General features: G+C 33.2%; 1 protein-coding gene across 2 annotated transcripts in view; it reads left to right on the forward strand.

Annotated features, from left to right (window-relative positions):
• Nucleotides 1-15,295, forward strand: part of CSMD3 (CUB and Sushi multiple domains 3) — a 1,080,374-nt gene that overhangs the window by 98,274 nt on the left and 966,805 nt on the right. For both annotated transcript variants that reach the window (XM_003782396.2, XM_003782397.2), the window contains exon 2: nucleotides 11,743-11,965. In XM_003782396.2, coding sequence (XP_003782444.1) covers nucleotides 11,743-11,965 — 223 coding nt within the window. The remainder of the gene's footprint in view (nucleotides 1-11,742; nucleotides 11,966-15,295) is intronic.

Raw genomic sequence — 15,295 nt, forward strand, 5'->3', positions numbered from 1 at the left:
AAAAAAAAAAAAAAAAAAAAAAACACAAACAGAATAAAGGTTCCAAAAATTTACCCCAAACTATAATCCTGGCCCTGTCTCTGAGTTACCTCAGTATGGCACTTTGAGAAGTCATATGGTTTGGGCAAAGAAAAAGTAGGGGAAATATCTATTCATCCAAAAAGTGTATTGACTTCCTATTAATTCTCTACAAAGCCACTGTGGCATAAGAACACATATTTCAAAGAATGAGGAGAGACCATCATAAGAAAAGTTGTACATAACATAACATAAATGTGGAGATTTCAAGAGGGGTCCGATGAAAGGCCCCATATGTGAGCCCACTGCCTGTTATGTCCATAGGAAGCAGTTTTTAGTCAGCTCAAGAGAACTTTTCCCAGGTCACATTCAAGAATTTGGAGAACCTAGTTTATAGCTCTAAAATTAAAGGTGGAATATGGCTTGGAAAAAATGTAACAAATCACTTATCTGATGCGTAAGATACACAGAGAGAAGTATGGACTTTACTTTGACATTGAGGAGGAACCAAAGAATCCAAATGGGTAGGGAAGTGACATGACTGGGTCTGTGACTGGAAGAATTGACCTTAGCAGTGACATGGAGAACTGAGTGGATGACAAGTACTTGAAGCCCAGCAGGGTAGACAGGATGTTGCTAAAATGTGCCAGGAAGGAGGTAAGACAGAATTGAATTAAATTTAAAGGATTTAGAATAGAAAAACAAAGAGGAAGGTAGGGAAGGCTTTAAGAGAAAGTTGAGAGAATGAAGGGATAATATTTGAATATAAGAAAGGAGTTTTGGAAGACATGAGTGGCTAGGTGTTGACATGGTAAGGTGTATGGACAGAGATGGGACAGATGATCTAAAATAGACTTTTTTAGTCCAGTCATGTTTACAGATATGTATGTCGCTTTTAAAGTAACTTGTAAAAGAAGACAGATGAAGACACAAATATATTTAAAGGGTAGTCTTAAAAGTACAAGCCCAGGAAATTGGTGAAGTAGAGTATAATTATGGAACCAATTAGAAAAGATTTCCAAATGAACAGAAAAGATAAGCAATGCCAAATGTATAAAGATTGCAAGAAAGCTAAAAGAAAAAGAACGGGTGTTGATAATGGGAGGGTCACGAGTATCCTTTCTAGAATCACATCAGCATAATTGGGCTCAGAACTCAGTTGCAATGTCTGTGAAGATAGTTGAAAAAAGTAAACACAAGTATAAACAACGGCTTTCATGGACCTTAGCACAAAAACAATAAAACATCATTAAAAATACTGTACAAATGGTAATTGCCTTGTTTTTTACTGTATAGGAGAAGGAAAACCTGGGTCTAACATTTTTAAGCACATATTGTCAACCAAACTCCGGCTGAAAATATAACCCAATAAATATCAGTTGTTTTTCAAGTATACATCAACTCTGTGATTTTAAGGAGACATTAAAAGTTAAAATGTTCAAAATACAACATAAGGCGTGAACAAACTGTCAAAGACTGAATCCATGAAAAGTTGCAATTCCAGTTTTTGAGAAGGGTTTTTATGCAGCATTTAGTGACTTACATAAATCAAACGTTGTTTCCATGTGTTCTCACAGCAAAGTACGCTTACTTAGATTACAGCCCTTTCATATTCTGTAATAATAGTTTAAATGTCATTGCTGTCTCCTGTTTTAGATTATGAACTTTCAGGAGACAGGCTAGGGTAATGTCCTTTGTATCATTTTGCCCTTAAGCCATGACACATATAGTGAATTGATGAATTCATATAGAAGAACGATTAGCAGAAGAGACCATGAAAGATAAAATGATTGTCTACACGTAGCAAAATAAACAATAAGGAGTTGTGATTTTATGAGAATAATGAGCTATAAAGAATAAGCAAAGTGTTTCATTCAGAAATGTATATGCAAAGGCAAATACATGTTCCCAGTGAAACATTAGAAACCTAAGCAATTGTTTCCTGAAAGAATGGTGAGTAAATGTAAAGTATCCATTAAAGTGGTGTAAAGGATATGGTCAGACCATTCATAACAGAATAATTGTGAATGAATAAGAGATATATAATAAGATATCTAAAGAGTAATCAGAGAAATGCAAATAAAATAGTAACGTATCATTTATTGCTTTGTGAAATTTGCCTTTCAGGTTCTTGACATTGGCCTTGGCAATGGTTTTGTTTAATCATACCCAAAGCTCAGGCTACAAAAGTTGAAATAAATCAGTAGGACTACATTACACTAAACAGCTTCTGCATAGCAAAGGACATAATTAACAATATAAAAAGGCAACCTACGGGCTATAAAAATATTTACAAATCACATATATGACAAGGAGCTAATACCTAAATTTTGTAAAGAACACTTGTAACTCTGTACTAAGAAAATTAATAACCTAATTTAAAAATGGACAAAAGACCTGAACAGACTTTTCTCCAAAGAAGACATAAAATGGCCAGGAAGTGTTTAAAAGGGGGTTTTAACATCATTATTTATCAGGAAAATGCAAATGAAAACCACTATAAGATATTACCTTATCTCAATAGCAATAGTTACTACAAAAAAAAAAAAAGACAATAAATGTTATTGACAATGCTGACAAAAATAATGCCCAATACACTTTTGGGTAGAAATGTAGGTTGGTACCACCATTATGGAAAAAAAATACAGAGGATCCAAAGAAAATACAATAGAAGTATCATTAGTTTCAATAATTCTTTTTCTAAGTATATAGCCAACATAGGTGAAATCACCTTCTGATAAAGATACTTGCACTCACATGTATCATTACAGCATGATTCACAATAACCAATATGCAAATGACCTAAGTATCCATTTATGGATGAATGGATAAAGAAAAACAGTGATATAAAATATATACTGTGAAATATTATCCAAATTCCACTTGGATACCCTGCCATTTGCCTCATCAGATATGGACCTATTTCATGCTAAGTGAAATAAACCAGACACAAAAAGAAAAAAATATTGCATGGCTTTACTTCTATGTGGGACATTAAAATAAAAATCTCAAACACATAGAGCTAGAACATGAAGGAGTGGTGAACCTGGGCAGGCAGAAGTTGGAAGGGAGTGAAAATGGGGAGATGTCGGTTAAAGGACATAAAATAGATATTTAATATGAAGAAGTGTAGAAATCTAATGTGTAGCATCAGGAGTAAAGTTAATAAAATTATATTGTATTAGGGATTTTTGTTAAAAAGATTTTAGCTTCTCTTCACATACACAAAAATTATGATGGTAAATATATTCCTATGCTTCACTATAGTAACCATTCATATGTTTCCCCTAGCATTGCTTTTAAGCCACAAATACACCACACAAAACCTTTATCAACAAAAAGAAAAACAGGAAATATAAAGTTGCCTTTTAATGCTGGATTTTTCTAGCATTTCTGAGATTCCATTTAAGGATATATCGCACAAGTACCAAAGGGTGTACATCCAGAGTTTTTTTTTTACACATTTGTAACTACAAAAAATGAAAACATAAATAGGGGAATGGGTGAAATGAATTGTAATACAGCCATACTATGTGTCATGTAGCTTTGTAGTCTTTCAAAAAAGAAGATAGTGGAGGCATACTGTCAGACTCAGAAAAAATCAGGGATTTTTAACTAAATATAAAAATCTATAAAATATGTATAGTATGCCTCCATTTGAAAAAATAGAATGCATAAAAATATGCATATAGGTACATGTTTCTAAAAAAAAAAAAAAAAACCCTACAATGATAAACACTGAGCTGGTAACAATGACCAGTCCTATGCGGGAAGCGTAAGTAAATGATAGGAGAATGTTTTCTTCAGATTCTGTATCTTTTAGTAGAAAAAACTTAAACTTCCTTTATGGAAAACTTGTACCTTCTTATGACGAATGTCACACTTAATTTAGCTTAGCAATAAATAAAAATGAAAATAGAGTGAAGATCACAGATAAGGAAGCTTAAAATAGATAGAATTCCTAATTTGTCTAAAAAAAGGGGGAAAAAGAGACCGTGCTTGAAATACATGAATCAGCAGGCTCTAGAAGAATTAATGGACAAAGATGAGCTTGTTATTTTAGGACATATGTCCTTTTTCTAAAGCCATCAGGGTTATGGGGCTTGAAAATATATGAAACAGCCCATAGATCAGATTGTAGCTGAAAGGATTCCTGCTTGCATTTAGTTATGAAGTTCAAATTGGAAGCTGTTCAGGCAGAAAACTAATAGAAATGGGTGATAGCTAATTAACCTAAGGCTTCAAAGTAATTGCTCTGCAAGAAGCAATTTAAAAGGGACCTTTGTTTTATTTATTTATTTATTTATTTTGAAAATCATAAAATGCCCTGTTTGACTTTCGGTGCATGAACAATATTGATTTTTTTTTTTTTAAACTTCTACCTGATTCAACTTCCTGGTAAGTTTGTCAAAGGGCAAAAGAATAATAAGAGCTATGCTTCATATCACATACTGAATATTCTAGGCTTAGGACGTGGCATGTATAATTGAGATAATAGGAGAAGGTTTCTAAACTCAGTTTGGCTCAGTGGATAGGGTTATATTGGTTGTATATAGGATTGATTATAACTGAGTCCTGAGAGCAGTCCTTCCCACTGGAGTCTGCAGGGTCAGCTATGCTGAAGCGTATAGCTGTTGAGTAGAGAAGGGGTTCTCCAAGCAAAAGCAATGCACCATTGTAAAAAGAATATAGTAAGAATGCATGGCATTTAAAAGCAGGCTCTACTTTCCATGGTTTACAACTCTGTTCTCTAATCTTACTTTTCAAAAATACCCATGCTTACATAAAATATACTCTTTCCTTTTTAAAGAAAGGAGCCCCAGATTTCCTGTACTTTCTACAACATCCAGTTCCCAACAAAGATTATTTTTAAATAGTACGGAATTCCCTCCAAATTAGTTCGGTCCTTCTGATTTACAGCTTCTTGGCTCTTAAGCTTGATGTGAGACCTGCAGATGAGGACAATCCACTTAGTTGAAGTGTTCTCATCAGAACTTCTGACCCTGGATACCTGCCTCCAGCTCCAAGCTTTATCTAAGCTTGTAATCTACATGAATGCTATGATCATCTTCTCTCACCATTAGTTCCATCTTAGGGTTTTTTTTTTGTTTTGTTTTGTTTTGTTTTGTTTTGTTTTGAGACAGAGCTTCAAGCTGTCCCCCTGGGTAGAGTGCCGAGGCATTACAGCTCACAGCAACCTCCAACTCCTGGGCTCAAGCGAGTCTCCTGCATCCGCCTCCCAAGTAGCTGGGACCACAGGCGCCCACCACAACACCCGGCTATTTTTTGGTTGCAGCCGTCATTGTTGTTTTGGCGGGTGCGGGCTGGGGATTCGAACCCACCACCTTAGGTGTACATGGCTGGCGCCTTAGCCGGTTGAGCTATAGGCGCCTAGCCGCATCTTAGGGTTTTAAATTAGGAGGGTGAATGGTGGGATCACACCTATGGTGCATAATGCAAGGGTACATGTTGGATCTATTAGTATAGAGTATAAATGTCTTAGCACAATAATTAAGTAAACGAGATGAGGTATATAGTAACTAGTGCGATGTAAGCGTTCCTAATTCTATATGAAATCAACACATTGTAGCCTATAAATGCATTAACGTATACATGATCTATGTGTTTATGATTTAATGAAAAAAGAGACTTCAAAAATAAAAAAATAAATTACACAGTATGACTACAGAAAAAAATTGCTCAAGAAATACAAGTTTTCTAGGTTATCTCCAGGCATCCTGTTCTTAGTTACTTAGACATCCCACTGAACAAGCACAGAAGTTCTTTCTTCCTTTGCATGTTTTGTTGTTGTTTATTTTTAATTTGTATAAATATATAAGGTACTTTGTACTTTGTTACGTGAAAAAATTGCATAGTGGTAAACTCCAGGATTTCAGGATATCCATCACCCAAATGACATACATTGTACCCAGTAAGTAATTTCTCATTTTCCTCCTCCTTCCTTCCTCTCAGCCTTTGAGTCACTACGGCCACTTCATATTCTGCCAACGTGTACACATTATTTAGCTTCTATTACAAATGAGAACACGTGATACTGCTCTGTCTATGTCTGAGTTGTTGTAGATAATGACTTCTCATTCCATCCATGGTGCTCTAAAGAACAGGATTTCATCCTTTTTATGGCTAAATAGTATTCCATTGTGCATACATATGTATACTATGTTTTCTTTATCCAAAAATCTAATGATGGACAATTAGGTTGATTCCACATCTTAGCCATTCTGAATTGTGCTATAATAAATATATGACTGCAGTTCTCTTTTTGATATAAATATTTCCTTTCATTTTGGGGTACATGCCCAGTAGTGGGATTGCTAGATAAATGGTAGTTCTGTTACAGTTCGTTCAGAAATCTCCACCCTGTTTTCCATAGAAGTTGCATTAATTTACCTTCCCACCAACTGTATATAAGTATTAATTCATCTCCACACCATTGTCAACATCTGTGTTTTTGTTTTTCCTTTTTAATAATAGCCATGCTGAGTAGGGTAAGATGGTACCTCATTGTTGTTTTGATTGGCATTTCTTTGATGACTAGTGTTTCTGAGCATTCTTTCATATGGTTGTTTCGTATTTGTTTGTTTTCTTTAGAAAAATATCTATTTGTGTCCTTTGTCCTTTTGTTAATGGAATTTTTTTTTACAATCTTTTACATTGTCTACATCCCTTGTAAATGCTGGATATTATTCCACTGTCAGGTGCATAAACTGCATTCACTTTGCCCCATTCTGTAGGTCATATTTCACTCTCTTGATTATTTTCTTCACTGTGCAGAAGTTTCCAGTTTAATTAAGTCCCATTGATCTTTTTATTTTATTTTTTTAATTTTGATGCCTGTGCTTTTGACTTTTAGTCAAGAATAATCTTTCTAGACCACTGCCAGAAGAATTTCCCCTGGATGTTTATTCTAGCATTTTTATAATTTTGGACATTCTATATAATTCTGTAATCCATCTTGCATTGTCTTTTATATGTTGTGAATCATAGCGTTCCAATTTCATTTTTCTGTTTAAGGAAATACACTATTTTCCTATCATCATTTCTTGAAAAGGATGTGTTGGCCCTAAGGTGTATTCTTGTCAACGTTGTCAAAGATCTGTTGGTTGTAAATACGTAGCTGTATTTCTGGATTCTCCATTCCACATAGTCTATGCGCCTATTTTGATACATACCTCCAGCTTTGTTCTTTCTGCTTGGATTGCTTTGGCTGTTTAGGCTCTTTTTTGCTTCTTTATGAATTTTAGGAGATTTTTTCCATAATCTTGTGAAAAATGGTGATGATACTTTGATAGGAACTGCACTGAGTCTATAGATTGCTTCGTGGAGTATGTCATTTTAACAGTATTGATACTTCTAACTAGGAGTGTGAGCTGTTTTCCCTTTTGTTTCATATATAATTTCTTTCATTTGTGTTTTGTAGTTTTACCCATAGAAACCCTTCACCTCATTAAATATACTTCAGATATTTTATGGTCTTCCTAAGTATTGTAAAGTGATTATTTTACTGACTGGGTTCTCAGCAGGACTGTTACTGGTGTATAGAAATGCTACTGACATTTGTACATTGATTTTGTATCTTAAAACTTTACTGAATTTAATTGTCAAATTGTATAGTTATTTGGTAAAGTATATTTTTCTAAATATAACATCATCAGTGGACAGGGATAATTTCACTTCCTCTTTTCTAGGATAGATGTCTTTTATTTTTTTCTCTTGACTGGTTGCTGTAGCTAAAGCTTCCAAAGGAGTGGAGAAAGTGGGCACTCTTGTTCCATATTTTACAGGGAATATCTTGAACTTTTACCTATTCAATGTGGTGGAGGTTGTGTGTTTGTCAGATGTTATCTTTATTATTTTGAATTATTTTCCTTCTAAGCCTTTATGAGTTTTTATCATAAAGCAATGTTTAATTAAACCATTATCAATGATTACCTTTTATCAATGATAAATAATTAACAATTATTTTTCTGCCTATATTTAGATAATCACATGGTTTTTGTCCTAAGTCTGTTCTTTTGATAAACAATATATATTGTATACTTATGTTGAACCATTCTTTCATCCTTAGTATAAAACCCACTTGATCATGAAATATTACCTTGTGATGTGCTATTAGATTCTGTTTGCTAGTATTTGTTGCAGAACTTGGCATCTGTTTTCATCAGGGATACTAGTCTATAGTTTTCTCTTTTTGTTATGTCCTTGTCTAATTGTAGTACCAGAGTAATACTAGCCTCATAGAGTAAGTTAAGGAGAATACTCTCCCACCACATTTTTTAGAGAAGTTTCAAGATGATTGGTGTTAATTCTTTGTACATTCAAGAGAATTTGGCTATGAATTCATCTGTTCTGATCTTTTCTATTTGGGGAGATTTTTTTTTTTTTATCACTGATGCTATCTCAGTATTCAATAGTGGTCTATTCAGTTTTCTGTTTCTTCCTGGTTCAAATGTTGGGAGGTTTTATGTTTCCAGAAATTTACCCAATTCCTCTAGATTTGTTACTTAGTAAGATGGTAGTTCTTGATAGTAAACGCTGAGGATTTTCTCTATCTCATTTTCTATTTCCGATTTTGTCCATTTGAATCTTATCCTTTCTTTTTTTGGTTAGCACAACTTGTGTTTTATCAACTTTTTTTTTTTTTAAATAACTTTTTGTTTTGCTAATCCTTTTTCACTGACTTTTGGTCTCCATTTACTTCTTTCTGTTTTTTTTGCCATTTTGTTTTTTCTGTTAACTTTGGGTTTGATTTTCTCTTGCTTTTGTGGTTGCTTATGTGCACAAGACATTATTAATTTGTAATCTTTATACTTCTTTGATGTAAACATATAATGCTATAAACACTGTTCTTATACCTATTTTTTTTATATATATCCCAGGAGGTTTGTTATATTGTGTTTCCATTTTCATTTGTTTTAATTTTATTATTTTTTCATTGTCTCAGTGATTTCTCAGGAGCATATTTTATAATTTCTATGTAATTACGTAATTTCTGAACTCCCTCTTGGTATTGGTTTCTATTTTCATTCCATTCTGGTTTGAGAAGATACTTGATATAATCTTGATTTTTTAAAAAAATTTATTCATAGTTGTTTGTGGCCTAATTTGTGATCTACCTTGCATGTGTTAATGAAAAGAATGCATATTCTACCGTTTGGGGTAGAATGTTCTACTCCATGAAGCAAGTGTCTTCTAAGTCCACTTGTTCTAAAGTTCAATTTAAAGCCAAGGTTTCTTTGTTGATTTTCTGTCTCAATGATTTGTTTAATGCTTTTGATGGGTGTGTAGAAGTCCCCCCTCATTTTATTATAGTGCTATCTATCTTCAGATGTATTTGTTTTATGGGTGTGTGTGCTCTAGTATCGGGTGTGCATATATTTATAATTAGTATATCCCCTTGCTGAACTGGTGACTTTATCATTACATGATGACATTCTTTGTTATGCATCCTTGCCTTACTGATTCCTTTATGATTATATGATGAGTTTCCTTTGGTATTTTTTTTATTTTACTGGTTTTGGCTTAAAGTCTATTTTCTCTGGTATAAAGATAGCTACTTCCACTTTTGGTGTTCATTTCCATGGCATCTTTTTCTATCCCTTTACATTCAGTCTATTTTCTGTATTTTTACAGGAAAGGTGAGTACCTTCTATGCACAGTATAGTTACATCATGTTTCTTCATCCTGATGCTTTATATTTTTTAAGTGAAGACTTTAATCCATTTATGGTCATGGTTAATATTGGTATGTGAGAGTTTTTTCCCTACCATATTGTTCATTGTTTTCTAGTTATTTTATAAATTCATTAATCCTTTCTTTTTTATGTTTGGTTTTGTGATTTGGTGGAATTCTGTAATGTTTCCATTTATTTTCCTTTCTATTCTTCCTTTATGCAACTGTTTTATAACAACCTGTGAGTTTTATATTTTCTGTGGTGTCATGATTTTCAATATCAATTTTTTCTTTCCATGTTTAGAATTTCTTTGATTATTTCTTGTAGAGCTGCTCCAATGGTTTCAAATTCCCTCAGCATTTGCTTGTTACAAAAAAAGACTTTCTTTTTCATTATAAAGTGTATTCTTATCAGATATAAAATTCTTTGCTGACAGATTTTTTTTTTTACTTCAGTCCTTTGGAAATGCCATTCTGCTGTCTTCTGGCCTGTAAGGTTTCTGCTGAGAAGTCTGTTGAGAAGTTTGACTGTTAGAGTTTACTTTATAAGTAACTAGACTTGACTCGCCTCCCTCTAATGCCCCAGTTCCAGTGGGGTTCCTTCCCTCATCCTAATTTTGGTAGCCAATCGGAATGGTCAGTCATGACAGTTTGTATCTAGTTTATATTACCAATCCTGGACCTTAAGAGACATTAACTCCCTTAATATCAAGTCTCCGCAGTAATTCTCTTCCTATTCACGTCTCAGGGTGGGGAGTCCAGTTACAGTACCAATGCCTAGATTTTGTGGCAAATTTCTCAGTTCTTGTTGGGGGATCCCCCTCACCCCTGTTGGAGCCCAGGTACCCTAACCCCAGTTTAAGTCTCTCTAACACTAAAGACTGGTGCCAATGTTTGTTTCCAAGACCATATATAGATGATTAAGATCTAGGATTGAGAATGACATCTTACTTTAGCTGCTTGGGTGTGCAGGAGTGGATGGGACCCTTCCTGTACCATTTCATTTTCACAATCTCCTGTCCACTTCCTAAATTAGAGTCACAGCTTGGGAGATTCAAGGTACTGTTCCATGGCCTGGATTATACAGTTCCCTAGTAGGAAAGTAGACCATAGAAAGAGTCATTCTCTCTCTGCTGTGTTGGGTATTTACATCTACTTTTCAGCTGGTTCTACCTATGCATGGTGCCTGTTTTCCTTCTCTGTTCCAGAATTGGGGCTTTCCTTTTGCTTTTTTTGTTGAACTCCAGTGGTCCCTCTTGGGTAATATATTCAAAGTGTAATTGTCTACACAATATTTTGGTTCTTCTAAGGGGATGAATTTTTTCTGGAAATACTTCTAGTTAGTTATTTTGAGAAAAATAAATACTCCAAGATTTCTCAAGAGGGCTATTGTCTGTTGTTCAAGATGCATAATTCAATATATTAATATTTTCCACTTAATCTTCACTCTAAAGTGGTTAATTTAGGATTGTTCCCATATTGAACCAAACATTTTAAGCAAAGGTAGATGAATTACATGGACTTAAAAATATCTTTCCCCTGTAATCAGGGTGAGATGCATGAGTTACATGGAAGATAAGTGCCAAAAGTTTATAATGTGTTTCCAAGAGAAAGTAATTTCCTTGAGATCCAAAAAAGATACTATGATAATTAAAATATCACTATTGTTTATGAGTTTCCACAATAAGATAGAAAACTACTTGAGGAATGATAATCATGTGTAGGACTATATTTATCTGTCAGAACAGATAATGGACAATGAATTAAATGTTTGTGTATGTCATATTTCATAAAATATAATTATGATCTTAATGTTTTTAATAAATGATAACTTTTCTATTATTTTATTACTTATATTATATATATTCACAAATATGCACACATGTTTGCATAACCCAGCTTTTCAATTGTTATTGACAAAATTATTGTTCACTTTGATCTCGGAAAATCAACAGAATTTCAAAATAATCTCTCCTGGGGTGTTCTTATTTTATATAATATTAATGTCTGTTTATTTGTCTTTTGTTGCAGGATTTATTTATACATGTGGTGGAACATTAAAAGGACTTAATGGCACTATAGAAAGCCCTGGTTTTCCATATGGATATCCAAACGGTGCAAATTGTACATGGGTAATAATAGCAGAAGAACGAAATAGAATACAAATTGTATTTCAGTCATTTGCTCTAGAAGAAGAATACGACTACTTATCCTTATACGATGGACATCCTCATCCTACTAACTTTAGGACAAGGTCAGTATATTTTGAATGGAAGATTGGAGGGAAAATATTTTTTGTGTAAAGGGAGATTATGTGATAACTGAACATTTTTGAGGCAATTATAATACAGTCATATTCATTTCAGTATTTTTTTGGAAATATATTCCATGAACAAATTAGTTTGGTGCATCAGACTTCATAATACTAATATGCTAATACCGTCTCTCAAAAAGTTGAACGTAAATTCTGACATTTTTATTGTGGTGAAATGAATTTTGTTTCTATAACAATTATTTCAAGATTTCATTTATTATGAGTATAATTTCAGAAAAGTATAAACACATGATACAGTGTGTCTTTTTGTGGCATGTGTATAATTTTAATATACAAAATATTCTAACACACCTTAAAATTAATATGTTATATTATTAATATTAATATCCATTAATTTCAGATTATGTATATGGTTTTTAACATTTGAATATATGAACATTATATCCTTCTACTTCAAAAAAATGAGGTATTTATATTTCTATCTCTACAAATAAAAGTATTTATTTTTAAGCTTGTTGAAAAAACAGATGTAAAAATTAGTTGGTACACTGACTTAAATTGAAGGGAATTTTCAGAACTTCCTTTTGGCCAGTAGGAAAACATGAAGTATTTTGCCACCTTGCCAAAAACTCATTTTAAATGTCAATTAAATGTAATTCAACTAAAAATTTCAAAATTCTAAATTTTACATATTTTTTGAACCCAGAGTTATACTAGTTCCTGTATCTTTTTCTTTAACGGCAGTTGCTTTTTTAAATTACTAATTTAAAATATTTCAATCAGGTACCATGTAGGAATTAAAGTCTATCACACTGGGCTGTATTTGTGTGATAGTTGTGTCACTCTGTGCCCATTAACGGTTGATTCTGTCATCTTGTCTTCCTAATCTATGGGAAGCAGAATATCAACATTTTATACTTCTGTCAATTTTTCATAGTCTTTTGCACTGATATTTTCCACTTTAAATAAATTTTATGTTTATTGTCCTCCCAATTTTTGTTGTGAAAGTCATAACATAGTGAGGAAAATGGTGGATCAGGAGGCAAGATTTATATTATAATGTCAGGTTTGTTGATCACCAGCTGCCTCTCTCAGGAGAGAGACCTCTGTGCTTAAATTGGGTGATGGTAACCATAGGGGAATGGTATCCACCTGTAGTCTTTTGCACATTTTATAAGACAATCTTATAAGAAATTGTGTCTGAACCTGCTGCACAGATGTAAGATTCTATTAGAACACATTTGAATAATTTCCAGGCAGATTAATTAAAAATGCCTATGTTGTTTTACAAACTCTTAGTTATGCACAGGAAAGTTCACTAGATGGGAGTATATTTCTCCCTCTCTTGTGTATATTCATTTACTGAAAAAATATGATTTTTTTTTTACCTTTAACACATTAAACTCTTTCAATATAATCCACCATTCCATACATGCTGTATATAGTATGACGGACACTTGTGACAATGCTATTTCATCATCATTGCTGAAATCATGAAAACTCAGAAACTTTTTTTGTCAATGACAGAGCACTAAGTCAAGTTAGAAAACAAATAGTGTTTGTGTGCCTTGTGCACCTATGCCTGCCTGCATTAGTTGGTGTATTTGTTCCTGTAAGAATTTGCCACGCCTATGTGCATCCAGTCAGATTACAGGTCATAAGAGGAAAAGGAAACTACTTAGTAAAATTTCAAGATAGCTGAAAGAAAGTGTGTACAGAAGTAGATGTACAAAGACACTTGTGCATTTCTTTACATCACTGATGTATGCTATATAATTGGTCTAAACATAAAAAGAAATAAACTTCTCTTTATTTGGTAGTATCTGGTAGTTTCTAAGTGTCAATTTACTGATACCATTGTTTATATAAGCATCTATTCTCTCTAGAGCCCCTTGAAAATGAGAAAACATACTTCTCTTTTACCTCTGCCCTTGCTTTCAAAACAATCACTCTAGGAAGTAAAAAGACATTGCTAGATTACAAAAATTAATTTATTGTTCTCATTCTTTCTTAATCTGTAAATTGGGAATAAAAGCACTTAATTTGCGGAGACTTTCATGAGGATTACAAGGTAATGAACGCTCAACAATTCTAATCCTTAGCATTTACGGAGTGATTCTTCTGCCCATGAAACTGTGCTAAGTACTTTGTATTCATAATAGTATTTTGCTTCTGCTCCATCCAAACAATGTGAAATAATTACTATTATTACCATTGTTATTTTACAACTGGAAAAAAACCCTCAAATAGTTGCCCATGTGACACTGCTAAAAGTGACAATAGACAGAACCATTATTAGGACCCAAATTTGTCTCAGTTCTGACCTTAAGCTCAATAGATACAGTTGTGGCTATCATATATAACTTATGGTGTTTATACAGAGCTATTTAAAGTCTGTTTTTAACAGTATCTGATAAAATTAGATGAATAAGATATGTAAAACAGATATAATATGTTCAGATATAAACAGATACACATTTCTCTTGGTGTTTATTTTCTGGACTGTACTCTAACGCACTCTCTGGAGTGTTGCTTTTAGTGAATATCGAATGCATCTATTGAAGTTTTTGCTTCTAGAACAACTGTTGTCAATGTTACTGATGATTTTAGTTATCAAGACTGGAAAAAAAATTCAATACATAATCTAAATCCCCTTCCAAACTGTGTTTATGTACCAAATCTGTTGTTTGATTAGTAGTCAGAAATGCTGAGTGCAGAGTTCCATTCATGTTTGTATTTGGCTTTTTGACTCACTGATGGTCTACCCCAAGTTAGATCATATTCTTGCTTAATACATGTCCTTATGGTGGGGTGTTTGCTGTTCTCTTCCTTCTAGAAATTTATATTTTGTTATTTTTCTTGAGCTGCATTTGTCTTATTTTTTCAAAAATCATTTTCTATCCTTGCCATGCAATATTGCAGAAAAAAATGGTATGTCATTCTTTTGTTTCTTGCTTGTCTATAGAGACATGTTGGGATTTGTAAGCACAACTTCTTATTTTTAAAACTATTCTCTAAAACTTCAATTACTGATGATTCTATTTGTTGCCCATACATTTTTAATTTAATAAATGAAAATTAAAATTAGTAGCTAAATATAATGTGTACACCAATGTGCTGAGAATTCTCTTCATAGTGAATAGTTTATAGCAAATGCTAATGCATTAAAAAAAACTTTGCTTGATCTGATACATTAAAGTTATTTTAACTTTATGCTAGTATTCAATTTTCTCAATAAGAAAATTGTATCAGGCTTGGCGCCTATAGCTCAACCGGCTAAGGCGCCAGCCACATACACCTAAGGTGGCG

This window comes from Otolemur garnettii, unplaced genomic scaffold (assembly GCF_000181295.1).
Source record: "Otolemur garnettii isolate 467f Iridium unplaced genomic scaffold, OtoGar3 scaffold00004, whole genome shotgun sequence".
NCBI lineage: Eukaryota > Metazoa > Chordata > Mammalia > Primates > Galagidae > Otolemur > Otolemur garnettii.